Source organism: Oncorhynchus mykiss, chromosome 32 (genome assembly GCF_013265735.2).
Source record: "Oncorhynchus mykiss isolate Arlee chromosome 32, USDA_OmykA_1.1, whole genome shotgun sequence".
NCBI classification, from domain to species: Eukaryota; Metazoa; Chordata; class Actinopteri; order Salmoniformes; family Salmonidae; genus Oncorhynchus; species Oncorhynchus mykiss.
The window spans coordinates 41,162,843-41,187,767 of NC_050572.1; the positions used below are offsets into that span (position 1 = coordinate 41,162,843).

The following is a 24,925-nucleotide window of genomic DNA, read 5'->3' on the forward strand; positions in this document are numbered from 1 at the left end:
GTACAACCTTAAAAAAAAGATTTTACACACATCATATGTGTACATTATCAGTGGCTTAAAAATACTTTAAAGTACTACTTAAGCAGTTTTTGGGGGTATCTGTACTTTACTTTACTATTCATATTTTTGACTACTTTTACTTTTACTTCACTACATTACTAAAGTAAATTATGGACTTTTTACTCCATACATATTCTCTGACACCCAAAAGTACTTACATTTTGAATGCAAGACAGGAAAATGATCTAATTCACACACTTATCAAGAGAACATCCCTGGTCATCCCTACTGGGTCTGATCTGGCGGAATCAGTAAACACATGCTGCATTTATAAATTGAGAGCTGGGAGCGTGCCCCTGGCTATCTGTAAAGAAATAAAAAATAGAAAATGTGGCCGTCTGCTTTGCTTTAATATAAGGAATTTGAAATTATTTATACATGTTCTTTTACTTTTGATACGGAAGTACACTTTAGCAATTACATTTACTTTTGATACTTAAGTATATTTAAATCCAAATACTTTTAGACTTTTACTCAAGTAGTTTTTACTGGGTGACTTTCACTTTTACTTGAGTCATTTACTATTAAGGTACCTTTACAAGTGGGTACTTTTTCAACCACTGTACATTACAACCCATGCAAGAATCAGAATGCATGATTTGCCACCAGTACTTGAAAACGTGAATACAATGTTAAATAAATAAATGTATGTAGTTATAGTTGTTAAAAGTATTTAAGAATTGGAAGTTGGGATAGACTGAACATGAGAAAGTTGGTTTGGTGTCTCTAACTTGAAGAGTTCAAGATTTACAGTTGGTGAGTTCAATTATGCTAATTTATATAGTTATCGTTGATAGAAATTCTTTAAGCATATAAAGTTAGGAGAGCCTGAACATGAGAACATTGGTTTGGTATCTCTAGCTTCAATGGTTCAAGAGTAACTGTTAGTGAGATACTTTATGCTAATTTATGCTAACTTATATAGTTCAAATTGATAGTTTTTAAGAATTAGAAGTTAGGATAGCCTCAACATCTAAAAGTTGGTTTGATGTGTCTATCTTGAACAGTTCAAGAGTTACAGTTCAACTCTTTCCAGACCGACAGCTCTTCAGAGACAGCTCCATAACACCATGGCTGTACTAAATGCCATGGGAAAAATAATGGGGACCGTAAAAATATCTGAACACTATGACGATTATGCGCCCACACACACACTCAATTACACGCTCTGCTTACACATACGGATGGACACACACACTTGATCTCGCTCTCTTCACTCACTTTCTCTCTCCTCTCCTCTCCCTCTCTTTTATTATCAAGAACTTCTCTATAATTCTATGTTTTTTGTTTGTCTTTCTTTTGTATGTCTTTGTCCACATGTTTACCTATGTTTACATCAAGCAATGGAAAGATATCAGAACAGGGATGTTGGGGAATAATAGCATATTGTACGGGATACATTTGTACTGTAGTGAAGCCAACTCTGTAGTAATGCAATGTCTCTTTCATAATCATGTGAAACGTCAATTACTATGGAAATGCTGGGATGTGTTTTTCTACTAAAATGATGTTTAATGTAATTATGATGCAACTATGATGGTGATACGATATGGATTACAATTATTATGCTGAATATTAAGGCCATATTCACTTCATGTTACAAACATAGACACTCAACCATGCAAATTGGCTTGGTAATTATTTATTTGGACATCACACATATAATCGTACTCTTATCCAGAAATCATACACACATCCAATATCACACACGTAGTATCCTGACCCATATTTTTTGTTTTACATCTGTGGCACTGGCTCACAGGCAAACAGGCAAGGGAATAAAAAGAGATCAAAAATAACAAAAAGAGTTGTGTTTCCAGCAAACTGACTTTTTGTGGATAAAAGGCTGTGCGTGATGACGTAGTGCACATACAAAATAATTTTACCATTAAATTCCCATGAATGAAAAATACAAGTTAAATGGGTTTCCATATTTCCATCTCTACTGATGGTTTGTCACAAAAACTGCGCCCACTCTGGTCTTGGAACATACGCTCTAGCCAACAGCTTGCAGATACAGTGCGGGTTGGCTACCTACATTATGAAATTATTATGGATAAGAGTGATATTATTTGTATTTGACAAATGGCAACCAAGCATCAATCATGTCACCAGAATAACACCCTCGATATTTATTGGAAAGACACGTCAAGCTTGCACCTTGCACATTTACCACCCTGTGAAGTTCATAATTTATTTAATCTGTAGCCGAATAAACGGCATTCTTTCCCAAATCACAGTGGGTAGACCACACGGCATTTCATCACGTGACTCCACGTTTACTTCGATAGGATGGTTATTATGTAATTTCCACTGGCATTTCTCACGTTATTAATTTTGCCGACAGAGATCCCACAATGTCGAACGAACAAATTGTCTGTCTGCATTTATAAAATTGTACATGCATTTTATGTTTCCATCAGCCCAGTCGTGAATTTTTTTAAAGCTTCAGGTAATTCATCCACATACAAGTTTTTGTCATTTTTTTAATATAATATATTTTTGGGGGGTTGTTTAAAAAATATATATATGCATTTATTTATTGCAACAATAATAACAATATTACACATCATGAAATGGTTGGATGGGAACGTGGTTTGTAGCTATGCCCAGCGATTTTTTGTCGACATTTAGTTCACATGGAAAACAGAATCGACAATTGCCTGCTAGGGTGTGTTTCTATTTAGGCCTAACTGTCTTGTGTCGATAAAAAAAGAGCTGGACATAATGATGTCACACCTATGAAAAAGAACAGCTTAAGCAAAAACCTACAGTGTCAAATAAAAATGCAGTTGTTGACCAATTTACTACCAATTTACTACCAATTTAGACAAATTGCGCATTAATAAATTGGCGACAGCCTGTATGCCCTCCCACCTATCTGTTTCAAGTCTTAGGTAGCCCGCAAAAGCCAGCATGGATAGAATGCAATAATTGGCTAATATTTGCAATATTCTAATAATTTTCATGTGCCAACATATCGCCAAGGTCCATGCCATTGTGAAACTTTCACTCCTGTAGATTTTGAATAATTGGATTGTGAAACTTGCCAGCCACCTAGACAAGCAGGGAAGCCATTCAGGCATTTTTGAAAGGCAGGACAATTGTTGTCCTGCAAAGAAACGTCATTTTTATAGTTGACTTTTTTTATTTTGCTAGCAGTAGGCATTTAGAATTAAATGGGGAGTGGATTTTATAGTTACGTGATTACATCATGTGCCCTGCGTACCTTCAAATGTATTCGGCAATCATAATTCATTAGAAAAACACATTTTCGCCATAATTTGCCTCAGTAAAAAAAGTTTGACAAAATAAAAATTCACACTTGTCAAATGGATTAAAATGTTTTCGATCTTTAGAAAATGTCTCCTATATCTTTGTTTCCGTTACAAGTCGCAATGATTAATTTTTGGGGGGTCAATCGGTCAATGGAAACCTGCCTGTAGCTTCCATCCAATTGGCGATAGATTTTCATGTGAATACTTTAGAATCGGCAGAAAGAAAATATGAGCATTTCCAACCGTTGGTATTTCCACAAAATTGACTTGTTGTGGATAAAAATCAGTGATAGCACACACAAAATGTAGCCTATTTTTTCGCTGAAGTATTCTTGTACCGAATAAAAATCTAATGTTCAATGGGTTTCCATCGCATTTTCAACTCTACAATAGTTTTGTCATAAAAACTGTTGTGTTAAATAGAAAATGTGCCTACTCTGGTTTTGGAACCTGCGCTCTGACTAACAGCTCACAGATACAGTGCGGTGTGGTTAGTCTGTGAAGGTTGTCTAGTCTACATTATGAGATTATTATGGATAAGAGTGATAATATTTGTATTTGTCAAACAGCAGTCAAGACAGAATAAGACCCCAGAATAAGACCCTCCATATTTATTGATTAAGGTTTTCACTTTCTGTACAATAGAAGATGTTTAAACCCAGACAGCTTTTAGGGAAACACTTGTGACCTCTCTTTGAGTTAAACCCTGGAAGAAGAGTAGCCAGCTGCAGTGGAGGCCTGGGCGGTGGGGCTTTGAGCCCCACATTTTTAGCAATATATATATAATTATACTTTTTTGGGGGGCTTGCCTATTTTGGCATAAAAAAATATATATCAATGAGTTAATAAAGCCGCATACACTCTTTTTTTGTTTTCTTGAGTAAGGCAGCTCCAAAATGCCGGTGTTTTAGCCTAGCTCAGTGCTTTCTGTGGTGGTGGGGCGAGCCAGCAAAAAATAGGAGCGTTGCGCCGTGATTGGCTCTGTGTTCTGTCACTCATGGGGACACTATGTCATTGCGAAGTTAATGTCCTTAGTAAGGGTAGACATCTTTGGGTCCTGCCATAGAGTTTTATTACAAGTGCCCTTCCAAGAAGCCTCAAGGTCATTGGCCACAGATAAAATTACATCAAATCGCATTATATGTACAGTAGCATTGATTGGACTGATCATGTCAACATCTTACTTAGCTAGCAGTCATCATCATGAATCAGTTTGACAATCTACTGTCAAATAATTTTTAATCCTTGTCATATGAAGAGAAATAATGAAGAGAAATTATAGATAAAAGGTATCGGTGCTCATCGGCCATTGGCCATAAAGATTGCACAGCAAGTTGGAAATGGCAAATTCAACAATGAGACGTTTGGCAGGAATCATTGGCTAACTGCAGGCAGTGCAAAGCAACCGGTAGCCTGCTATTCAAATATTTTTTTTTCTTCAGAGTTCCCCCCATAAATCCAGAGAATGCCAGACTTTGATGACAAAGTTTGATGACAAAACCCCCAAGTCAGAACAGTAGGCAAAATGAATAGATGAAAATAGACCAAATTATTAGGGTGAGGCACATGGGCTACTAACAGCTTACTACACAACATACGGTTAGTATTACTTTCTTAGCTACAGTATTACATATCTCCCTGGCATATTATATCATTTATACTGCAGCATACAATACCTTTTTTAACTCACCTTGTTGTGCTGTGCTCACTTGAACAGGAAGGTGACGTGGCATATTATTTTTTTTAAGTCAGTAAAATAGGCTGTATGAACTGTTTCGCTGCCAGACAAGGTTCCGCTGATAGCCAGTTGTAGCAGTGGTAAGGTGTTGGGACTGCTAGGACTTTTCTTGTGAAGGCGAACCTCATTCAACTATTGTGGCTATTCCTTGTGGCTAGCTTCACACAGTTGTCCTGCTCAGCTTGGAAGATGCTGCAGTCAGATGCACTGCGGTAAAAAATAACGCCAGACAGGGAGGGAGAAAGAAGTCTGTATTATTCGCAATGCCAGCCCGTGAGAAATATCCAGGGTCCTTTGATGCGTGGGATAATTTTTGCCACTCAAAAGAACAGCGCTTTATTAAATAATTTGTTGATCCTTCAGAAGGAAAGGATAGCCTACATTTTTCCCCGGGGAGCGGACAAATCGGGATAAGGAGCCTATTTTTTTCAGAAGGGACAACGTGAGGGCAGTCAAATGTGAGACAATGCAAAATATGATTATTTAAACCAAATAGTGCAATAAAACATTTACAGTGTTCCTAAAAAATATAGATATATAATTGGTATGTAGTTTATGTAGCCTAGGTCGTCTTTCATATGGCATGCAATTAATTATTAATGTAGCCTATTCTGTGGCATGCGATTTTACATTAGGCTATTTAGCCATAGACCTACAGTATCGACAGATTATTCAAATAAGCATAATATATCAACTAATTTCAAAGCTATGCCATCTTTAGTGGTGCACTGCCTTTATAACCATGTGAATATCATTTAGAACTAGGCCTATTATTCTAATAGAACATCAGACTACAGTTGGTATAAATAGCCTGTAAAGATAATAATAGCTCAGTGTAATTGATATTAAGACTTCAGGGAACTGATAATCCCAGGCCAGGGTGTAGATTTGTAAACACTTTGTGTCAACAAAGATCTGGAACAATAGAAAAATATGACCATAATCACAGCTATAGTTTAGCGATACACTGAGCTCCAAAAGTATTGGACAGTGACTAATTTTTTGGTTGTTTTGGCTTTGTACTCCAGCACTTTGGATTTGAAATTATACAATGACTATGAGGTTAAAGTGCAGACTGTCAGGGGTATTTTCATCCATATCGGGTGACCCGTTTAGGAATTACAGCATGTTTTGTACATGGTCACCCCATTTTATGGGACCTAAAGTATTGGGACAAATTCACTTATATGTGTATTAAAGTAGTCAAACGTTTAGTGTTTGGTCCCATATTCCTAGCATGCAATGATTACATCAAGCTTGTGACTTCAGATTATTTTGTGTCCAATATAAATGAATGGTGTGTGTAAATGTGGAGTCCCTTTTATTGTAAATAAGAATATAGTATGTTTTGTAAACCCTTCTACATTAATGTGGATGCTACCGTGATTACAGAGAATCCTGAATAACTATGTACAAAAAAGTGCTATAATTAAACGGTTCACCTGATTTGGATGAAAATACCTTCAAATTAAAGCTGACAGACTGCACTTTAACCTCATAGTCATTATATAATTTAAAATCCAAAGCGCTAGAGTACAGAGCCAAAACAACAACAAATGTGTGCTTGTTCTTCTGCTTGTTCTCTAGAAGGTCAGTTCTTAGCCTATTGGCGTTTAATAGTTTACACTTTATTAGTGTGAGTAATCATCCACTCAAAGGAACATTATTTAATTAAAATCAACAAGCTCCAGAGTCTTCCTATAACACTTTAATTGTAAACAAATATTCATGATAATACTTGCATGTATCCTCACTGTGCATGGAAACAGTAGCCTATGTAACAAAGTAAATTAATTAATGCAATAGTCTTTGATGAAAATATTTTTTTCCATTTAAAGAGAAGAGCATGGCACCAAGAGCATGGCACCAAGAGCATGGCACCAAGAGCATGGCACCAAGAGCATGGCACCAAGAGCATAGCACCAAGAGCATAGCACCAAGAGCATAGCACCAAGAGCATAGCACCAAGAGCATAGCACCACTTGCAATGCCAGGATGGTGGGTTCCATTCCCGGGACCACCAGTGAGTAAAATGTATGCATGCATGTCTGTAAATTGCTTTGGATAAAAGCATCTGCTTGATGACATATATTTTGATTATTATTTTATTAAGTGTTAGTTTAAGTATTTTATCATGTCAAATGTAATATTGAAGGTGTTGGGACTTCTATTGTTGTTATTTCTAAGGTAATTTTGGAGGAAGCAACTTCAGTCCCTACCATTTCTTACTTTGCTCAAACAACGTCTTCCTGGATAACATCTCAAAGGAATATCTTACAGTCAAGTGTTCAAAGAAGAGCCTTTTTTAGGCTTCTCAGCCCTAGGATCTGTACTTTCATTGCTACATTACACTTAAGGACATGTCTGCTGTGCGACTGCTGCTCCTGTTTCTGCTTTGTTCCCATTTTGGTAAGTGGAGTTGACCACCGTTGTGGATTGACCATTTGTGTATAGTCACATCTTTCAGTATATGGATATTCTTCAGTGTACTATTGAATTATGAATCAACCCATTTCTACAACCAAAATGTTAAGCACTAATAGCATGTCTTCTCTCTTCTGTATCAAGTGTCCCTGTGCCATGGGGCCTGTTCAGAGGTGGACTCGGACACTGAGGCCGTTGCAGGCAAAGGGTTCAAACTGGGCTGCATCTCCTGTAAGATGAGGCCTGAGGTGGAGGCTTCTGCCACGGTCAACTGGTATTTCAAGGCCAAAGGGGAAGCTGAATTTGCTCATGTGAGTATCTGAGATGGATTATGATTGCTATAGTAGTCCAAATTGCTGCCACAGCAGTAGATTGTAGGATTACGCTTCAATCACACCGACAGCGTCATGGCAGATTGGTTTACGTTGTCCTTTAGACAAACCTGTCTTACTCCGTATGGTCCAGAGCCCATCCTTAAGCCCACAACCACAAGGCACAACACACAAAGGTTTGCACGCTTACATGCACATGCACACACGCACGCACATACCACAATGCCCAACCACATAATATGGCAGAGTGCTGCGTGCAGTTCAGATAGAATCAATCTGGATGACATTTTAGATCTCAGAGATCACTAGGGCCACTGGGACAGCCGATAGGCAGATACAGTGCATTCGGAAAGTATTCAGACCCCTTGACATATTCCACATTTTGTTACGTTACAGCCTCGTTCTAAAATTTATAAAATATGTTTTCCCCCTCATCAATCTACACACAATACCCCATAATGACAAAGCAAAAACAGGTTTAGAATATTTTTTGCAAATGTATAAAAATGTTTACATTAATTACTTATTTATTCAGACCCTTTGCTATGAGACTCGAAAATGAGATCAGGCGCATCCTGTTTCCAATGATCGTCGTTGAGATGTTTCTACAACTTGATTGGAGTCCACCTGCGGTAAATTCAATTGCTTGGACATGATTTGGAAAGGCACAAAACTGTCTATATAAGGTTGACAGTGGATGTCAGAGCAAAAACCAAGCTATGAGGTTGAAGGAATTGTCCATAGAGCAAAACACCAGTCTCAACGTCAATAGTGAAGAGGCGACTCCAGGATGCAGGCATTCTAGGCAGAGCTCCTCTGTCCAGTGTCTGTGTTCCTTTGCCCATCTTAATATTTTATTTTTATTGGCCAGTCTGAGATATGGCTTTTTCTTTGCAACTCTGCCTAGAAGGCAAGCATCCCTGAGTCGCCTCTTGACGTTGAGACTGGTGTTTTGCGGATACTATTTAATGAAGCTGCCAGTAAAAAAAAAAAAAAAAAAAAAATCTATTTCACCTTTATTTAACCAGGTAGGCTAGTTGAGAACAAGTTCTCATTTGCGACACAAACAACAACACAGAGTTACGCATGGAATAAACAAGCGTACAGTCAATAACACAATAGAAAAATAAGTCTATATACAGTGTGTGCAAATGGCGTGAGGAGGAAAGGCAATAAATAGGCCATTACAATTTAGCAAATTAACATGGGAGTGATAGATGAGCAGATGGTGATGTGCAAGTGGAAATACTGGTGTGCAAAAGAGCAGAAAAGTAAATAAAACAATATGGGGATGAGGTAGTGAGATTGGGTGGGCTATGTATAGCTGCAGTGATCGGTTAGCTGCTCAGATAGCTGATGTTTAAAGTTAGTGAGGGAGATTTAAGTGTCCAGCTTCAGTGATTTTTGCAATTCGTTCCAGTCATTGGCAGCAGAGAACTGGAAGGAAAGGCGGCCAAAGGAAGTGTTGGCTTTGGGGATGACCAGTGAGATATACCTGCTGGAGCTCGTGCTATGGGTGGATGTTGTTATCATGACCAGTGAGCTGAGATAAGGAGGAGCTTTAGATGACCTGGAGCCAGTGGGTCTGGCGACGAATATGGAGCGAGGGCCAGCCGACTAGAGCATACAGGTTGCAGTGGTGGGTGGTATAAGGGGCTTTGGTAACGAAACGGATGGCACTGTGATAGACTGCATCCAGTTTGCTAAGTAGAGTATTGGAAGCTATTTTGTAAATTACATCGCCGAAGTCGAGGATCGGTAGGATAGTCAGTTTTACAAGTGTATGTTTGGCGGCGTGAGTGAAGTCAGAACTGTTCAGAGTAGTGATGCTAGTCAGGCAGGCGGGTGCGGGCAGCGAACGGTTGAAAGCATGCATTTGGTTTTTCTAGCATTTAAGAGCAGTTGGAGGCCATGGAAGGAGTGTTGTATGAAGCTCATTTGGAGGTTAGTTAACACAGTGTCCAAAGAAGGGCCAGATGTATACAGAATGGTGTCGTCTGCTTAGAAGTCTGCTTAGAAGTGGATCAGGGAATCACCCGCAGCAAGAGCGACATCGTTGATATATACAGAGAAAAGAGTCGGCCTGAGAATTGAACCCATGTGGTACCCCCATAGAGACTGCCAGAGGTCCTGACAACAGGCCCTCCGATTTGATACACTGTCTGAGAAGTAGTTGGTGAACCAGGCAATGCAGTCATTTGAGAAAGCAAGGCTGTTGAGTCTGCCGATAAGAATACGGTGATTGACAGAGCCGAAAGCCCTTGGCCAGGTCGATGAAAACGGCTGCACAGTACTGTCTTTTATCTATGGCGGTTATGATATTGTTTAGTACCTTGAGTGTGGCTGAGGTGCACCCATGACCAGCTCGATAACTGGATTGCACACTGGAGAAGGTACTGTGGTATTCGAAATGATCTGTTTATTAACTTGGCTTTCGAAAACTTTAGAAAGGCAGGGCAGGATGGATATAGGTCTATAACAGTTTGGGTCTGGAGTGTCACTCCGTTTGAAGTGGGGAATGACCGCGGCAGCTTTTCAATCTTTAGGGATCTTGGACAATTTGAAAGAGAGGTTGAACAGACTGGTAATAGGGTTGCAACAATGGCGGTGGATAATTTTAGAAAGGGAGGGTCCAGATTGTCTAGCCCAGCTGATTTGTACGGGTCCAGGTTTTGCAGCTCTTTCAGAACATCTGCTATCTGGATTTGGGTGAAGGAGAGGCTGGGGAGGCTTGGGCATGTAGCTGCGGGGGGTGGGTGCTGTTGGCCGGGGTTGGTGTAACGAGGAGGAAAGCATGGCCAGACGTAGAGAAATGCTTATTGAAATTCTCAATTATCGTGGATTATCGTGGTGACAGTGTTACCTAGCCTCAGTGCAGTGGGCAGCTGGGAGGAGGTGCTCTTATTCTCCATGGACTTTACAGTGTCCCAGAACTTTTTTGAGTTTGTGCTACAGGATGCAAATATCTGTTTGAAAAAGCTAGCCTTAGCTTACCTAACTGCTTGTGTATATTGGTTCCTAACTTCCCTGAAAAGTTGCATATCACAGGGGCAATTCGATGCTAATGCAGAATGCAGGATGTTTTTATGCTGGTCGAGGACAGTCAGGTCTGGATTGAGCCAAGGGAATCTGTTCTTAGTTCTACATTTTTTGAAAGGGGCATGCTCATTTAAAATGGTGAGGAAATTACTTTTAAAGAATGACCAGGCATCCTCGACTGACGGGATGAGGCCAATATCCTTCCAGGATACCCGGGCCAGGTTGATTAGAAAGGCCTGCTCGCAGAAGTGTTTTAGGGAGCGTTTGACAGTGATGAGGGATGGTCGTTTGACCGAGCACCCATAGCGGATGCAGGCAATGAGGCAGTGATCACTGAGACCCTGAAAACAGCAGAGGTGTATTTGGAGGGCCAGTTGGTCAGGATGATATCTATGAAGGTGCCCATGTTTACGGATTTAGGGTTGTACCTTATGGGTTCCTTGATAATTTGTGTGAGATTGAGGGCATTTAGCTTAGATTGTAGGACGGCCGGGGTGTTAAGCATATTCCAGTTTAGGTCACCTAACAGAACAAACTCTGAAGATAGATGGGGGCCAATCAATTCAAATATGGTGTCCAGGGCACAGCTGGGAGCTGAGGGGGGTCTATAACAGGTGGCAACAGTGAGAGATTTATTTCTGGAGAGATACATTTTTTAAATTAGAAGCTCAAACTATTTGGGCATAGACCTGGAAAGTATGACAGAAAGTATGCAGGTTATCTCTGGAGTAGATTGCCACTCCTCCCCCTTTGGCAGTTCTATCTTAATGGAAAAGGTTGTAGTTGGGTATGGAAATCTCAGAATTTTTGGTGTCCTTCCTATGCCAGGATTCAGACACGGCAAGGACATCAGGGTTGGCGGAGTGTGCTAAGCAATGAGTAAAACAAACTTAGGGAGGAGGCTTCTGATGTTAACATGCATGAAACCAAGTTTCAAGTTTTTTTTTTCGGTTACAGAAGTCAACAAATGAGAGTGGCTGGGGACACGCAGGGCCTGGGTTAACCTCCACATCACCCGAGGAACAGAGGAGGAGTAGGATGAGGGTACGGCTAAAGGCAATCCGTCTAGTGCGTTGGGGACAGAGAATAAAAGGAGCAGATTTATGGGCGTGGTAGAATAGATTCAAGGCATAATGTACAGACACGGGTATGGTGGGTTGCGGGTACAGTGGAGGAAAACCCAGGCACCGAGTGATGAAAAGAGAGGTTGCATCTCTGGGCGGGCTAGTTATGCTGGGTGAGGTCACTGCATGTGTGGGAGGTGGGACAGGGATCTGAGGCATGTTGAGTGGGTCTTGGGGCTCCGCAGTAAACTAAAACAATGATAACTATCCTAAACAACAGTGTACAAGGCAAATTGACATTTGAGAGAGACATAAAGCGCGGCATAAAGCAATCACAGGTGTTGATTGGGAGAGCTAGCTAAGACAACAATGGGTAAGACAACATCAGCTAATCAGCTAAGACAACAACAGTTAAAATGGCGATGACAGGGCAGAGAGGGTTGGTTAACTACGACAGAAAAACAAAAAATAAACTAAATGGAATACAGTGATTAATGAACAGTCCAGCAGGCATCAGCTATGTAGCCAAGTGATCATAGGGTCCAGTGAACAGCAATAGATGGAACAGGGAAGCCGAGGGGTAGTCGTTACTACTCTAGCACGCGGGGGACACAGCGTTTAAAGTTAGCAGGCCGGGGTAAGAAGAAGCGTCTGCTCCGACGTCCGGCAAAGGCCAGTTGAGGGCACAGCGGATGAAGTTACGTCGGTGGACAAGTCGTGGTAGTACGTGTGGGCGCCATGTCGACAAAGGGTCCAAGCCAGATGGCGAAATGGATATTGTAGTTGTAGTAATTTTGTTTGCTAGCCGGGAGATGCGCCCGGCTCGCGACTAACTGGTGCTAGCTTCGGGGCAGGGGCGTTAGCCACTATCGCCACTCGGTAGCAGCTAGCTAGCAGCGATGATCCGATGCAAAGGTCCAGAGCTTTCGGCAAGGATCTGGTGGAGTAGTGGATTCTAGCCGTGTTGGTGTAGAGTCCGGGAGGCATCGCCTGAGTTGCCGAGTGATCACAGAGTAGGCCGGGAGGTAGGCCTGGCTCAGGGCTAGCTTCGGGGCTGAGTCACTCGGTGGCAGATAGCTAGCTGTGATGATCAGGAGCAATGGCCAAGGGTTTACGGCAGGAATCCTGGGTTGTAGTGGAGAAAACACTCAGATACTGGCAGACTGGCAAGTATTATCCAGGCAACTTGTTTTTTAAACGGCTGGTGTCTGTGCAGAAGGTAAAGGCTGCTAGCAGTGGCTAACAATGACTAAATAGCTAGTCGCTAATTAGCTGGTTAGCTTCTGATGGAGGTTCTGGCTATAAGGTCTAAAAGAAATAGCAGATCCCTGTCACATTGGGTGAGGCGGGTTACCGGAAGTTATATTTAATTTAAAAATGGCAAAGAGATTGAAAATAAATGGAGATATATACAAAAAAGATGAAAAATACAAAAGGAAACGAGAGGACGACAAACCACGTCTGTACTGCTACGCCATCTTGGATCTTGGATCAGTTTGCACAGATGAGGTCTTGTGAGGTGTCTGTTTCTCAAACTAGACACTCTAATGTACTTGTCCTCTTGCTCATTTGTGCACCGGGTCCTCTCACTACTCTTTCTATTCTGTTTATGGCCAGTTTGCGCTGTTCTGTGAAGGGCGTAGTACACAGCGTTATACGAGATCTTTAGTTCATTGGCAATTTCTCGCATGGAATAGCCTTCATTTCTCAGAACAAGAATAGACTGACGAGTTTCAGAAAAAAAGTAGTTTGTTTCTGGCCATTTTGAGCCTGTAATCAAACCCACAAATGCTGATGCTCCAGATACTCAACTAGTTTAAAGAAGGCCAGTTTTATTGCTTCTTTAATTAGATAAACAGTTTTCAGCTGTGCTAACATAATTGCAAAAGGCTTTTCTAATGATCAATTAGCTTTTTAAAATGATTATTGGATTAGCTAACACAACGTGCCAACGGTTGTGTAATTCTGCTTTGAAAGTTGCTAAACTTGTAACCTCACTTTTGAGAAAATGGCCTTTGAATGTGTTGGTAGCTACTGGAGAGTTCTTCTTTGTCTACAACAATTTAGCACCGTTCACACCCTCTTAAGCTTTAGCCCCACCCATCTCTTTAAAGGATTGATCAGAGTGTTCTGTCCTAACAACAACAGTCAAGCACCCAGGCTAACTGGCTAAAGTTGTCTAGCTTGCTAGCTACTTCCAAACACAAATGAGAGAACAGCTCTAGCAGAGCTGGTTAGGATGTTTTCATGTTATCCAGGGTGTTGGTGACTGAAACTGCGCTGCTGGAAACATTTTACGCTTTATTGCCGACATTTACTGACACCGGCCATATTTAATGAGTTGAGCGTTCGTAAATTCGGCAGTTATTCTGTGCTCTGGCACACTCAGATGAGAGTGCTCTGAAATCAGAGTTGATAGCCAGAGCAAATTTAACAGCTACGTCTATAAACAGTTGTCGCAGTGAATTTCTATTGAAATGGTAACTTGCATAGTGGAGTCTTTTGTTAAGACATGTAGCTAGCTACAGTTGAAGTCGGAGGTTTACATACACCTTAGCCAAATACATTTAAACTCAGTTTATCACAATTCCTGACTTTTAATCTCAGTAAAAATTCCCTGTTTTACCTCAGTTAGGATCACCACTTTATTTTAAGAATGTGAAATGTCAGAATAATAGTAGAGAGAATGATTTATTTCAGCTTTTATTTCTTTCATCACATTCCCAGTGGGTAAGAAGTTTACATACACTCAATTAGTATTTTGTAGCATTGCCTTTAAATTGTTTAACTTGGGTCAAATGTTTTGGGTAGCCTTTCACAATCTTCCCACAATAAGTTGGGTGAATTTTGGCCCATTCCCCCTGGTGTAACTGAGTCAATTTTGTAGGCCTCCTTGCTCGCACACACTTTTTCAGTTCTGCCCACAAATTTTCTATAGGAGTGAGGTCAGGGTTTTATGGTGGCCACTCCAATACCTTGACTTTGTTGTCCTTAAGCCATTTTGCCACAACTTTTGAAGTATGCTTGGAGTCATTGTCCATTTGGAAGACCCATTTGCGAACAAGCTTTAACTTTCTGACTGATGTCTTGAGATGTTGCTTCAATATGTCCACTAGTAAAGTGCACTAGTCCCTCCTGCAGCAAAGCACCCCCACAACATGATGCTGCCACCCCCGTGCTTCACGGTTGGGCTTCAAAGACTTCCCCTTTTTCCTCCAAACATAACAATGGTCATTATTACCAAACAGTTCTATTTTTGTTTCATCAGACCAGACAACATTTCTCCAAAAAGTACGATCTTTGTCCCCATGTGCAGTTGCAAACCATAGGCTGGCTTTTTTATGGCGGTTTTGGAGCAGTGGCTCTTTCCTTGCTGAGCGGCCTTTCAGGTTATGTCAATATAGGACTCGCTTTACTGGGATATAGGAAACTGCCTGTTTCCTCCAGCACCTTCACAAGGTCCTTTGCTGTTGTTCCAGGATTGATTTGCACTTTTCACACCAAAGTACGTTCATCTCTAGGAGACAGAACGCGTCTCCTTCCTGAGTGGTATGACGGCTGCGCGGTCCCATGGTGTTTATACTTGCGTGCTATTGTTTGTATAGATGAACGTGATACCTTCAGGCGTTTGGAAATTGCTCCCAAGGATGAGTCAAACTTGGGGTGTCCACTTTTTTTCTGAGGTCTTGGCTGATTTCTTTTGATTTTCCCATGATGTCAAGCAAAGAGGCACTGAGTTTGTAGGTAGGTCTTAAAATACATCCACTGGTACCCCTCCAATTGACTCAAATGATGTCAGAAGCTTCTAAAGCCATAACATAATTTTCTGGAATTTTCCAAGCTGTTTAAAGGCACTGTCAACGTAGTGTATGTAAACTTCTGACCCACTGGAATTGTGATACAGTGAATTATAAGTGAAATAATCTGCCTGTAAAAAAATTGTTGGAAAAATTACTTGTGTCATGCATGTCTTAAACGACTTGCCAAAACTATAGATTGTTAACAAGAAATGTGTGGAGTGGTTGAAAAACTAGTTTTAATAATGACTCCAACCTAAGTGTATGTAAACTTCTGACTTCAACTGTAGGTAAACAATTAACCATAATCCCAACTCATGACGTTACTACCCTGCATGAATTTACAGGTAGCTAACCATCCAGGTTCAATGTTAGCTAGCTATAACTAGCAAGTAAATTGCTCAGAGATACAAATAATAAGATTATGCATGTAATGTTATTGAGTGAACCAGCTAATGTTAACTAGTCAGTTAAGAACAAATTCTTATTTTACAATGACTGCCTACCTTGGCCAAACCCAGACAACTTTGGGCCAATTGTGCACCACCCTATGGGACTCCCAATCATAGCTGGTTCTGATACAGCCTGGAATTGAACCAGGGCCTGTAATAATGCCTCTAGCATTGAGATACAGTGCCTTAGACCGCTGCGCCACTCGGGAGCCATGGTTGCCCTTAGTTTGAAGATGTAATCCGGAGACAGGTGTTTCCTCCATCTCCTTAGCTATCATACTCTAATTCCACTGATTTCAAAACTCAGTCCTCCAGAAAGTGGAGTGCCATACTTATGCAGTTCTACTACGCAATATATATATATTTTAAGCCGCGTTAGACAGGATTACCTACACATACTGATCAGCTCAAATAGACAGAAGCGTGCTATGTTGCAGACCAATCTGAACTCATCTCTCGGCATGTCCAGCCCACTCATTATCTCAGCCAATCATGGTTGCTGTCTTTTTCTGTGACTAAACCAACTAGACTCGTAATTTAACAATGTTATTCTTATTTACAGATGGCATAAAACTTTGTTTTTAAGGCACATGAAAGTTCCAGAAGGCATTTCTGCAAAAAAACGCATTTTGATAAAATCAAAAAGTTAACATTCAAATGGCTCTCCTGTGAAGTAGTGACCCTTCGACATATGCCTAGTTTCCTGAAACGAGTCACAAATGTGCAAACTTTTCTAAAAACCTGTTTTGCTTTGTCATTAAGGTGTATTGTGTGTAGATTGATGATATATATTTTTTTTAAATACATTTTTGAATAAGGCTGTAACAAAATGTGTAAAAAGTCTAGGGGTCTGAATACTTTCCGAATGCTCAGAGCTACTGTATGTAACTTTGGCTATACTTTCCTAATCAATGGACCTCTCTCAAAACACAGCTGTATCCTTTGGATGTTGCCAGGTATGGGTGGGGATCTAGGAAGTGAACCGAGAGATCTTCAGTGCCAGGGGAACAACCCAGATTTCATTGTGTCATTAGATATATAATTACGATGAGGAGGGCCCCCACATTGTGGATGAGCGCTTTGAGGAGCGCGTCGACTGGAACGGCAGTAAGAGGAGCCAAGACATACAGGATGCATCCATCTACCTCTTCAATGTCACCTTCAATGACTCGGGCACCTACAGTTGCCACTTCCACCGGCTCTTGACGTATGAGTTCTACGAATACCAGACTGTTGTCAGCAAACTTGTGCACCTGAAAGTGGTGGCTAAAGGTTCAGTATTACAATACAGACATGCTTTTTGTAAGCAATTTGAATTCCGATGTCAATTATCCCGATTGTTAGGAAACATTTAGGACTTGAAATGAAGCTTGTAAGTGTTTTGTAAGTGCTAAGAGCCTATGTGGTGCCTACTGAGTGCTTTGACTCCCCCCTCTTTCTCCCATTCTCTCCCTCTCTCTCTAGCCACCAGAGGGACAGCCTCCATAGTCTCTGAGGTGATGATGTATGTGTCCATCATCGGGTTACAGGCTTGGCTCTACATAGAGATGGTATACTGCTTCAGAAAGATCTCAGCTGCAGGAGAGGAAGCATTACGAGAAAGCGCGTGAGTAACACTGTAACCCTACTTCCTCTCCTGCAGCTGTATCCTTTCGTTTTAGGTCCTCTATTACGGTCTCCCTACATAAAATTTCACTGCCCTTGTCTGTTATGAACCTGTCCATCCTGTTGATTTGTGTTCTCTCCTCTCTCTTCCATAGTGCTGAGTAGTGCAATTCCTCTGTTCCTCCTTGTTCAATATTCTCTCCCTTGTCTGTCTTTCTCTCGATCTTCATCTTCCTTGCCACTCCCATTCTCTCTCATTCTTTCCATCTCTGTGTCTCACAATCATCACATTTTCCACTCTCTAGAAAAGCCAAAGAAGGTACTTTTCCTGAAAAACGTTTGCTTGCTTGCTTCAGCAGTCTAGAAGTATGTTTAAATAGCTTAAAAGCTCATGTAAAATTCAAGTTGAAAAGAAGTTGGAGTTAAATATAGTTGTGTCAGGAGGGGAACTCATGTATTCCGTTGACATCACATTTCATTGAACATAAAATGTGTATGATACTACATTTGGCCTTGGTGTTTAGGCTGTGCTCTGTGGGGTGCTGCCAATGTGGGAAAAGTGCTCAATATGCTCAGTATACAACCAAAAGCAAGCTATAGGTAGGGAGCAGAGTATCTGCCATTCCCCGCATAGATAGAATAACAGAACCAAAAGCGGGTGGAGGCTGGGGAGCTGGATGGCAAAAGCACAAGCGATGGTGCTTGCTGAATGGCGAAACTGAATAAGCTGCCATTTAAATAAATGATATTCAGTCTCTGATTGAATGTTAGCTCAGTCGACACTGCTTGCTTCGCTTTGCTACATTAAAGTAAATCATATGGTTACTTAAGTTGGATGCATGGTTGCTTGATAGAAGGATAAAGAAAGTTATTATGGATGGATGGAGTGATGAAAGAAGGTTAGACGTGTTGTTGTATGGATAGAGAGGTTAGAGGAGTACGTGGATTGATAGAGGATATGAATGAATAGATAAAAAAGAGTGGAATAGACATAGGAATAGTAGGAGATATGCAGTGTAGTTTAACTTATTGAAATGCTTTAAGTAATGAGAGTGGTTTGAATGGTTATAGATGGATAGATGGAGGGATGAATGATTAAGGTTAGGATGAAAACATAGAGATAGTTAGGATGCAACATTTTATCTGTCCCACTATGAGTTAATAAACAAACTGAAAGGGTGGAGTGTGTTTGTTGTTTGAACAGTTATAGAGCAAAGCCTAGCGATTTAATGCCACCTGTAGTTATGGAATGTTTTCTCACACGTATAATTCATTGGCTGATCCCTCCTGATGACCTGCATGGAATTATGTGATCCTTCCTTAATCCATAGGAAGTTGACTATGTCAAAATGGTGTAAGTCCTTAATGGCTCTGCCTATGCTAAAACAGGTATTTGGGCACTAGAGTCCTCTATCAATCTCCATGAGATGAAATATCAGGTTTTTAGGTAATAAGCGGATGATGATATTCTAACCATTTCTATCTTTCTCCTTTCTTTCCAGGAATGCAGAATATTTAGCTATAGCCTCAGAGAGTAAAGATAACTGTGCAGGGGTGCAAGTGGCAGAATAACCCAGGTATGTCATGAAAAAAACTGCTATCAGCAAGTAAAAAGATAAGTAAACTCAAAGTATAAACAATGTAAATGCAGCACAGCACATAGTAGCCTACACAATTAAACTATCAGATTCATGCACATGGAGAGGCATTTTCATCTAACAGAGTTCAACTGTCCTTGACCTCTCTCTTGGCACAGAATACAGTGCCTTCAGAAAGTATTCATACCCCTTATTCCACATTTTGTTGTGTTACAGCCTGAATTCAAAACTGATTAAATATATTTGTTTTGTCACCCATCTACACACACAATACCCCATAATGACAATGTGAAACATATACAGTGCCTTGCGAAAGTATTCGGCCCCCTTGAACTTTGCGACCTTTTGCCACATTTCAGGCTTCAAACATAAAGATATAAAACTGTATTTTTTTGTGAAGAATCAACAACAAGTGGGACACAATCATGAAGTGGAACGACATTTATTGGATATTTCAAACTTTTTTAACAAATCAAAAACTGAAAAATTGGGCGTGCAAAATTATTAGTTTTATATCTTTATGTTTGAAGCCTGAAATGTGGCAAAAGGTCGCAAAGTTCAAGGGGGCCGAATACCTTCGCAAGGCACTGTATATATTTTTTAACATTTTAGCAAATGTAATGGAAATTAAATACAGAAATATCTCATTTATTAACGGTAGCTCACTCCAGTAACCACGAGCACAGCTGTTCCCTGGTGGCTTTATTCTGTAGTTTTAGTCAGAATTATCACCTTCCGTGAGAACAATAAAGTAAATGAAAATACAGTTAAGCACACTCTTACAACTTTCTTGTCTTACGAGTGACTTATTAGCTTGATATAACTCCGAAGTGCTTACACACAAACAGTTTAGCCGGAGCTATAACAGTATCAGATTAAACACATGAATAAAGGAAAAATACCTCATTGTCTGCTTATTGCAGAAGGGAGGAAATCAAAAACGAATTATTCCTGGCATGAATTCACGCTTCATGCTTAATTATTATAACGTTACCCTCTTAACATACACACTTCAACCTTTACTAGCTTTACTACCCCCGAAAACATGGAAACTTAGCTAACACAGCGCGGGATTGCCTTCAACGATAATAATCACCGTTACAACAGTTCTTAGCCACGTAGTTCCACTTGTCTTATCATTTCCCCCGCATAGCGAACACGTAAACAATTCAAACAAAAAAACAATGACTTAGACTTACCGGTTAAATTGTTAGTTACATTAACACCCCTGAGTCAATACATTTTCAAATCAAATCAAATTTTAGTTGTCACATGCGCCGAATACAACAAGTGTTGGCTCATTGTCCTGTGGAAAAACAAATGATAGTCCCACTAAGCCCAAACCACATGGGATGGTGTATCGCTGTAGAATGCTGTGGTAGCCATGCTGGTTATTTGTGCCTTGATTTCTAAATAAATCACAGACAGTGTCACCAGCAAAGCACCCCTACACCATAACACCTCCTCCTCCATGCTTCACAGTGGGAAATACACATTCCAGAGATCATCTGTTCACCCACACCGCGCCTCACAAAGGCATGGCGGTTGGAACCAAAAATCTCCAATTTGGACTCTAGACTAAAGGACAAATTTTCACTGGTCTAATGTCCATTGCTCGTGTTTCTTGGCCCAAGCAAGTCTCTTCTTCTAATTTGTGTCCTTCAGTAGTGGTTTCCTTGCAGCAATTCAACAATGAATGCCTGATTCACACAGTTTCTTCTGAACAGTTGACGTTGAGATGTGTCTGTTACTTGAACTCTGTGAAGCATTTATTTGGGCTGCAATTTCTGACACTGGTAACTCTAATGAACATCCTCTGCAGCAGAGGTAACTCTGGGTCTTCCATTCCTGTGCCGTTCCTCATGCGATCCAGTTTCATCATAGCGCTTGATGGATGTTGAAATGTTCCATATTGACTGAACTTCATGACTTAAAGAAATATTGGACTGTCGTTTCTCTTTGCTTATTTGAGATGTTCTTACTATAAGTTAGGAAGAACAACTTTATCTTTGTAGTGACTGTGTGTATTGATACCCATACACTACTCAAAAAAAATAAAGGGAACACTAAAATAACACATCCTAGATCTGAATGAAGAAATATTCTTATTAAATAGTTTTTTCTTTACATAGTTGAATGTGCTGACAACAAAATCACACAAAAATTATCAATGGAAATGAAATTTATCAAAATCAAATCAAATCAAATGTATTTATATAGCCCTTCGTACATCAGCTGATATCTCAAAGTGCTGTACAGAAACCCAGCCTAAAACCCCAAACAGCAAGCAATGCAGGTGTAGAAGCACGGTGGCTAGGAAAAACTCCCTAGAAAGGCCAAAACCTAGGAAGAAACCTAGAGAGGAACCAGGCTATGTGGGGTGGCCAGTCCTCTTCTGGCTGTGCCGGGTGGAGATTATAACAGAACATGGCCAAGATGTTCAAATGTTCATAAATGACCAGCATGGTCGAATAATAATAAGGCAGAAGAGTTGAAACTGGAGCAGCAGCACGGTCAGGTGGACTGGGGACAGCAAGGAGTCATCATGTCAGGTAGTCCTGGGGCATGGTCCTAGGGCTCAGGTCAGTTGAAACTGGAGCAGCAGCACGGCCAGGTGGACTGGGGACAGCAAGGAGTCATCATGTCAGGTAGTCCTGGGGCATGGTCCTAGGGCTCAGGTCCTCCGAGAGAGAGAAAGAAAGAGAGAAGGAGAGAATTAGAGAACACACACTTAGATTCACACAGGACACCCCCGGACAGGGCCAAACAGGAAGGATATAACCCCACCCACTTTGCCAAAGCACAGCCCCCACACACCATCATCCCACGGAGGTCTGGATTTGGACTCACACTCAAAACCACAATACAGGCTGATCCAACTTTGATGTAATGTCCTTAAAACAAGTCAAAATGAGGCTCAGTAGTGTGTGTGGCCTCCACGTGCCTGTATGACCTCCCAACAATGCCTGTGCATGCTCCTGATAAGGTGGCGGATAGTCTCCTGAGGGATCTCCTTCCAGACCTGGACTAAAGCATCCGCCAACTCCTGGACAGTCTGTGGTGCAATTGAGCGAGCCATGATGTCCCAGATGTGCTCAATTGGATTCAGGTCTGGGGAACGGGCGGGCCAGTCCATAGCATCAATGCCTTCCTCTTGCAGGAACTGCTGACACACTCCAGCCACATGAGGTCTAGCATTGTCTTGCATTAGGAGGAACCCAGGGCCAACCGCACCAGCATATGGTCTCACAAGGGGTCTGAGGATCTCATCTCTGTACCTAATGGCAGTCAGGCTACCTCTGGCGACCACATGGAGGGCTGTGCGGCCCCCCAAAGAAATGCCACCCCACACCATGACTGACCCACCACCAAACCGGTCATGCTGGAGGATGTTGCAGGCAGCAGAACGTTCTCCACGGCGTCTCCAGACTGTCACGTCTGTCACATGTCTGTCACATGTGAACCTGCTTTCATCTGTGAAGAGCACAGGGCGCCAGTGGCGAATTTGCCAATCTTGGTGTTCTCTGGCAAATGCCAAACAATCGGGCCCTCATACCACCCTCATGGAGTCTGTTTCTGACCATTTGAGCAGACACATGCACATTTGTGGCCTGCTGGAGGTCATTTTGCAGGGCTCTTGCAGTACTCCTCCTGCTGCTCCTTGCACAAAGGCGGAGGTAGCGGTCCTGCTGCTGGGTTGTTGCCCTCCTACGGCCTCCTCCACGTCTCTTGATGTACTGGCCTGTCTCCTGGTAGCGCCTCCATGCTCTGGACACTACGCTGACAGACACAGCAAACCTTCTTGCCACAGCTCGCATTGTTTTTCCATCCTGGATGAGCTGCACTACCTGAGCCACTTGTGTGGGTTGTAGACTCCGTCTCATGCTACCACTAGAGTGAAAGCACTGCCAGCATTCAAAAGTGACCAAAACATCAGCCAGGAAGCATAGGAACTGAGAAGTGGTCTGTGGTTATCACCTGCAGAACCACTCCTTTATTGAGGGTGTCTTGCTAATTGCCTATAATTTCCACCTACTCGACTGAGGGACCATACAGATAATTGAAGTAGTCAAAAAAAAAAAAAAATGTAACACTATTATTGAGAGTGAGTGAGTTCATGTAACTTATTATGTGACTTTTTAATCCTGACCTTTTTTGGTTGAATATTCACTCAAGACATCACTTCAATATGTTAATGTTGCCTTTAATTTGACACTACAGTATATGGTCTTCCACACATACAGTAACAGAACTTGACATTCATTGATTTAAATTATTTTTAAATCTATATTTCTACAGGTCTATAGTACGTTGATGTGCTTTTTTTTATTAATTTGTAAACATTTCTAAAAACAGAACTCCATTATGCGGCATTGTGTGTAGGCCAGTGACACAAAATGTTAGTTTACTCAATTTTAAATTCAGGCTGTAACACAACACAATTTGGAAAAAGTCAATGGGTGCGAATACTTTCTGAAGGCACTGTATGCCATGTGTAATCTATTGATGTTTGCTTCTGCTTTCAGGAATGCAAAGGGATTCCATCTATGTACTGGCCGCATCAGCTATACGACCCCTTGGATCGCATGAAGACATCCTGAAGATGCACAGTATCTACACTCTGAGTCTTTATTACTTTTCCTGTTACGTTAATGGATAAATGTGATATGATGACATCATTACTTTGAAAGTAGCATGATATCAGCACCTCTGTATGTATTACACACAAAAGCATGTAACTAATTCAACTAATGAATCCTTATGTGTATGAATCCTTCATCAAGGTATTTTTTGGGTTGTATCGATCTCTCTCTAAAGTGAATGTACATTTATATTAAGAGTTATTGTGAGAGAATTAATCTGATTAAATGGTTATCAAGAGAGCTTTATCACACACTGTATTTAAGTTTTCATTGACTTTTGTGCAATTTTCACGAGTACGATATGTGGTACATTTTCACAACTCTAAGCACAAAAATCAAAACAGATCATCAAAATGGCTCATGTTTCAAAACTAAGCACATTTTCAATTGACTGAGTACAACAAAACAAATTCACAAAGCCACTTGTAACACTGCACCAAGTCGCTCTTTTAATTTGAATATATATTACATTTAAGTATCTGTTCTTCAAAATGCAATATTCACTTTACTTTGATATGATTTTCTTGTCATTTTTTACAATATAATTAACTATCACTTAATCAAACTGCTCAAAACTACTTAACCAAAAGTATGTAGTGCCTAGTTAACGTATACAGTTGAAGTCGGAAGTTTACATACACTTAGGTTGGAGTCATTAAAACTAGTTTTTAAACCACTCCACAAATTTCTTGAAACTCGGCGGTATTTCATTTTTGGATAAAAAACGTTCCCGTTTTAAACTGGATATTTTGTCACGACAAGATGCTCGACTATGCATATAATTGACAGCTTTGGATAGAAAACACTCTAACGTTTCCAAAACTGCAAAGATATTTCTGTGAGTGCAAAAAGAACTGATGTTACAGGCGAAACCCAGATAAAAATCCAATCAGGA

At 40.8% G+C, this 24,925-nt stretch overlaps 1 protein-coding gene across 4 annotated transcripts; it reads left to right on the plus strand.

The window, feature by feature from the left end:
* The first annotated feature begins 5,236 nt into the window (after positions 1-5,236).
* Positions 5,237-24,281, plus strand: LOC110518127 (sodium channel subunit beta-1). 4 transcript variants are annotated; one of them, XM_036971374.1, is made up of 7 exons: positions 5,237-5,534; positions 7,264-7,485; positions 7,645-7,811; positions 17,219-17,456; positions 17,649-17,790; positions 19,292-19,366; positions 23,914-24,281. In XM_036971374.1, exons 2-6 carry the CDS (start codon positions 7,437-7,439, stop codon positions 19,359-19,361), a joined length of 666 nt encoding a protein of 221 aa, XP_036827269.1. In that variant the 5' UTR covers positions 5,237-5,534; positions 7,264-7,436; the 3' UTR covers positions 19,362-19,366; positions 23,914-24,281. The 4 variants fall into 4 exon arrangements, with proteins under 4 accessions (XP_036827269.1, XP_036827267.1, XP_036827268.1 ...); XM_036971372.1 differs by lacking the exons at positions 19,292-19,366; positions 23,914-24,281 and adding exons at positions 6,915-7,110; positions 18,095-19,281; XM_036971373.1 differs by lacking the exons at positions 19,292-19,366; positions 23,914-24,281 and adding exons at positions 6,915-7,099; positions 18,095-19,281.
* Positions 24,282-24,925: the final 644 nt, after the last annotated feature.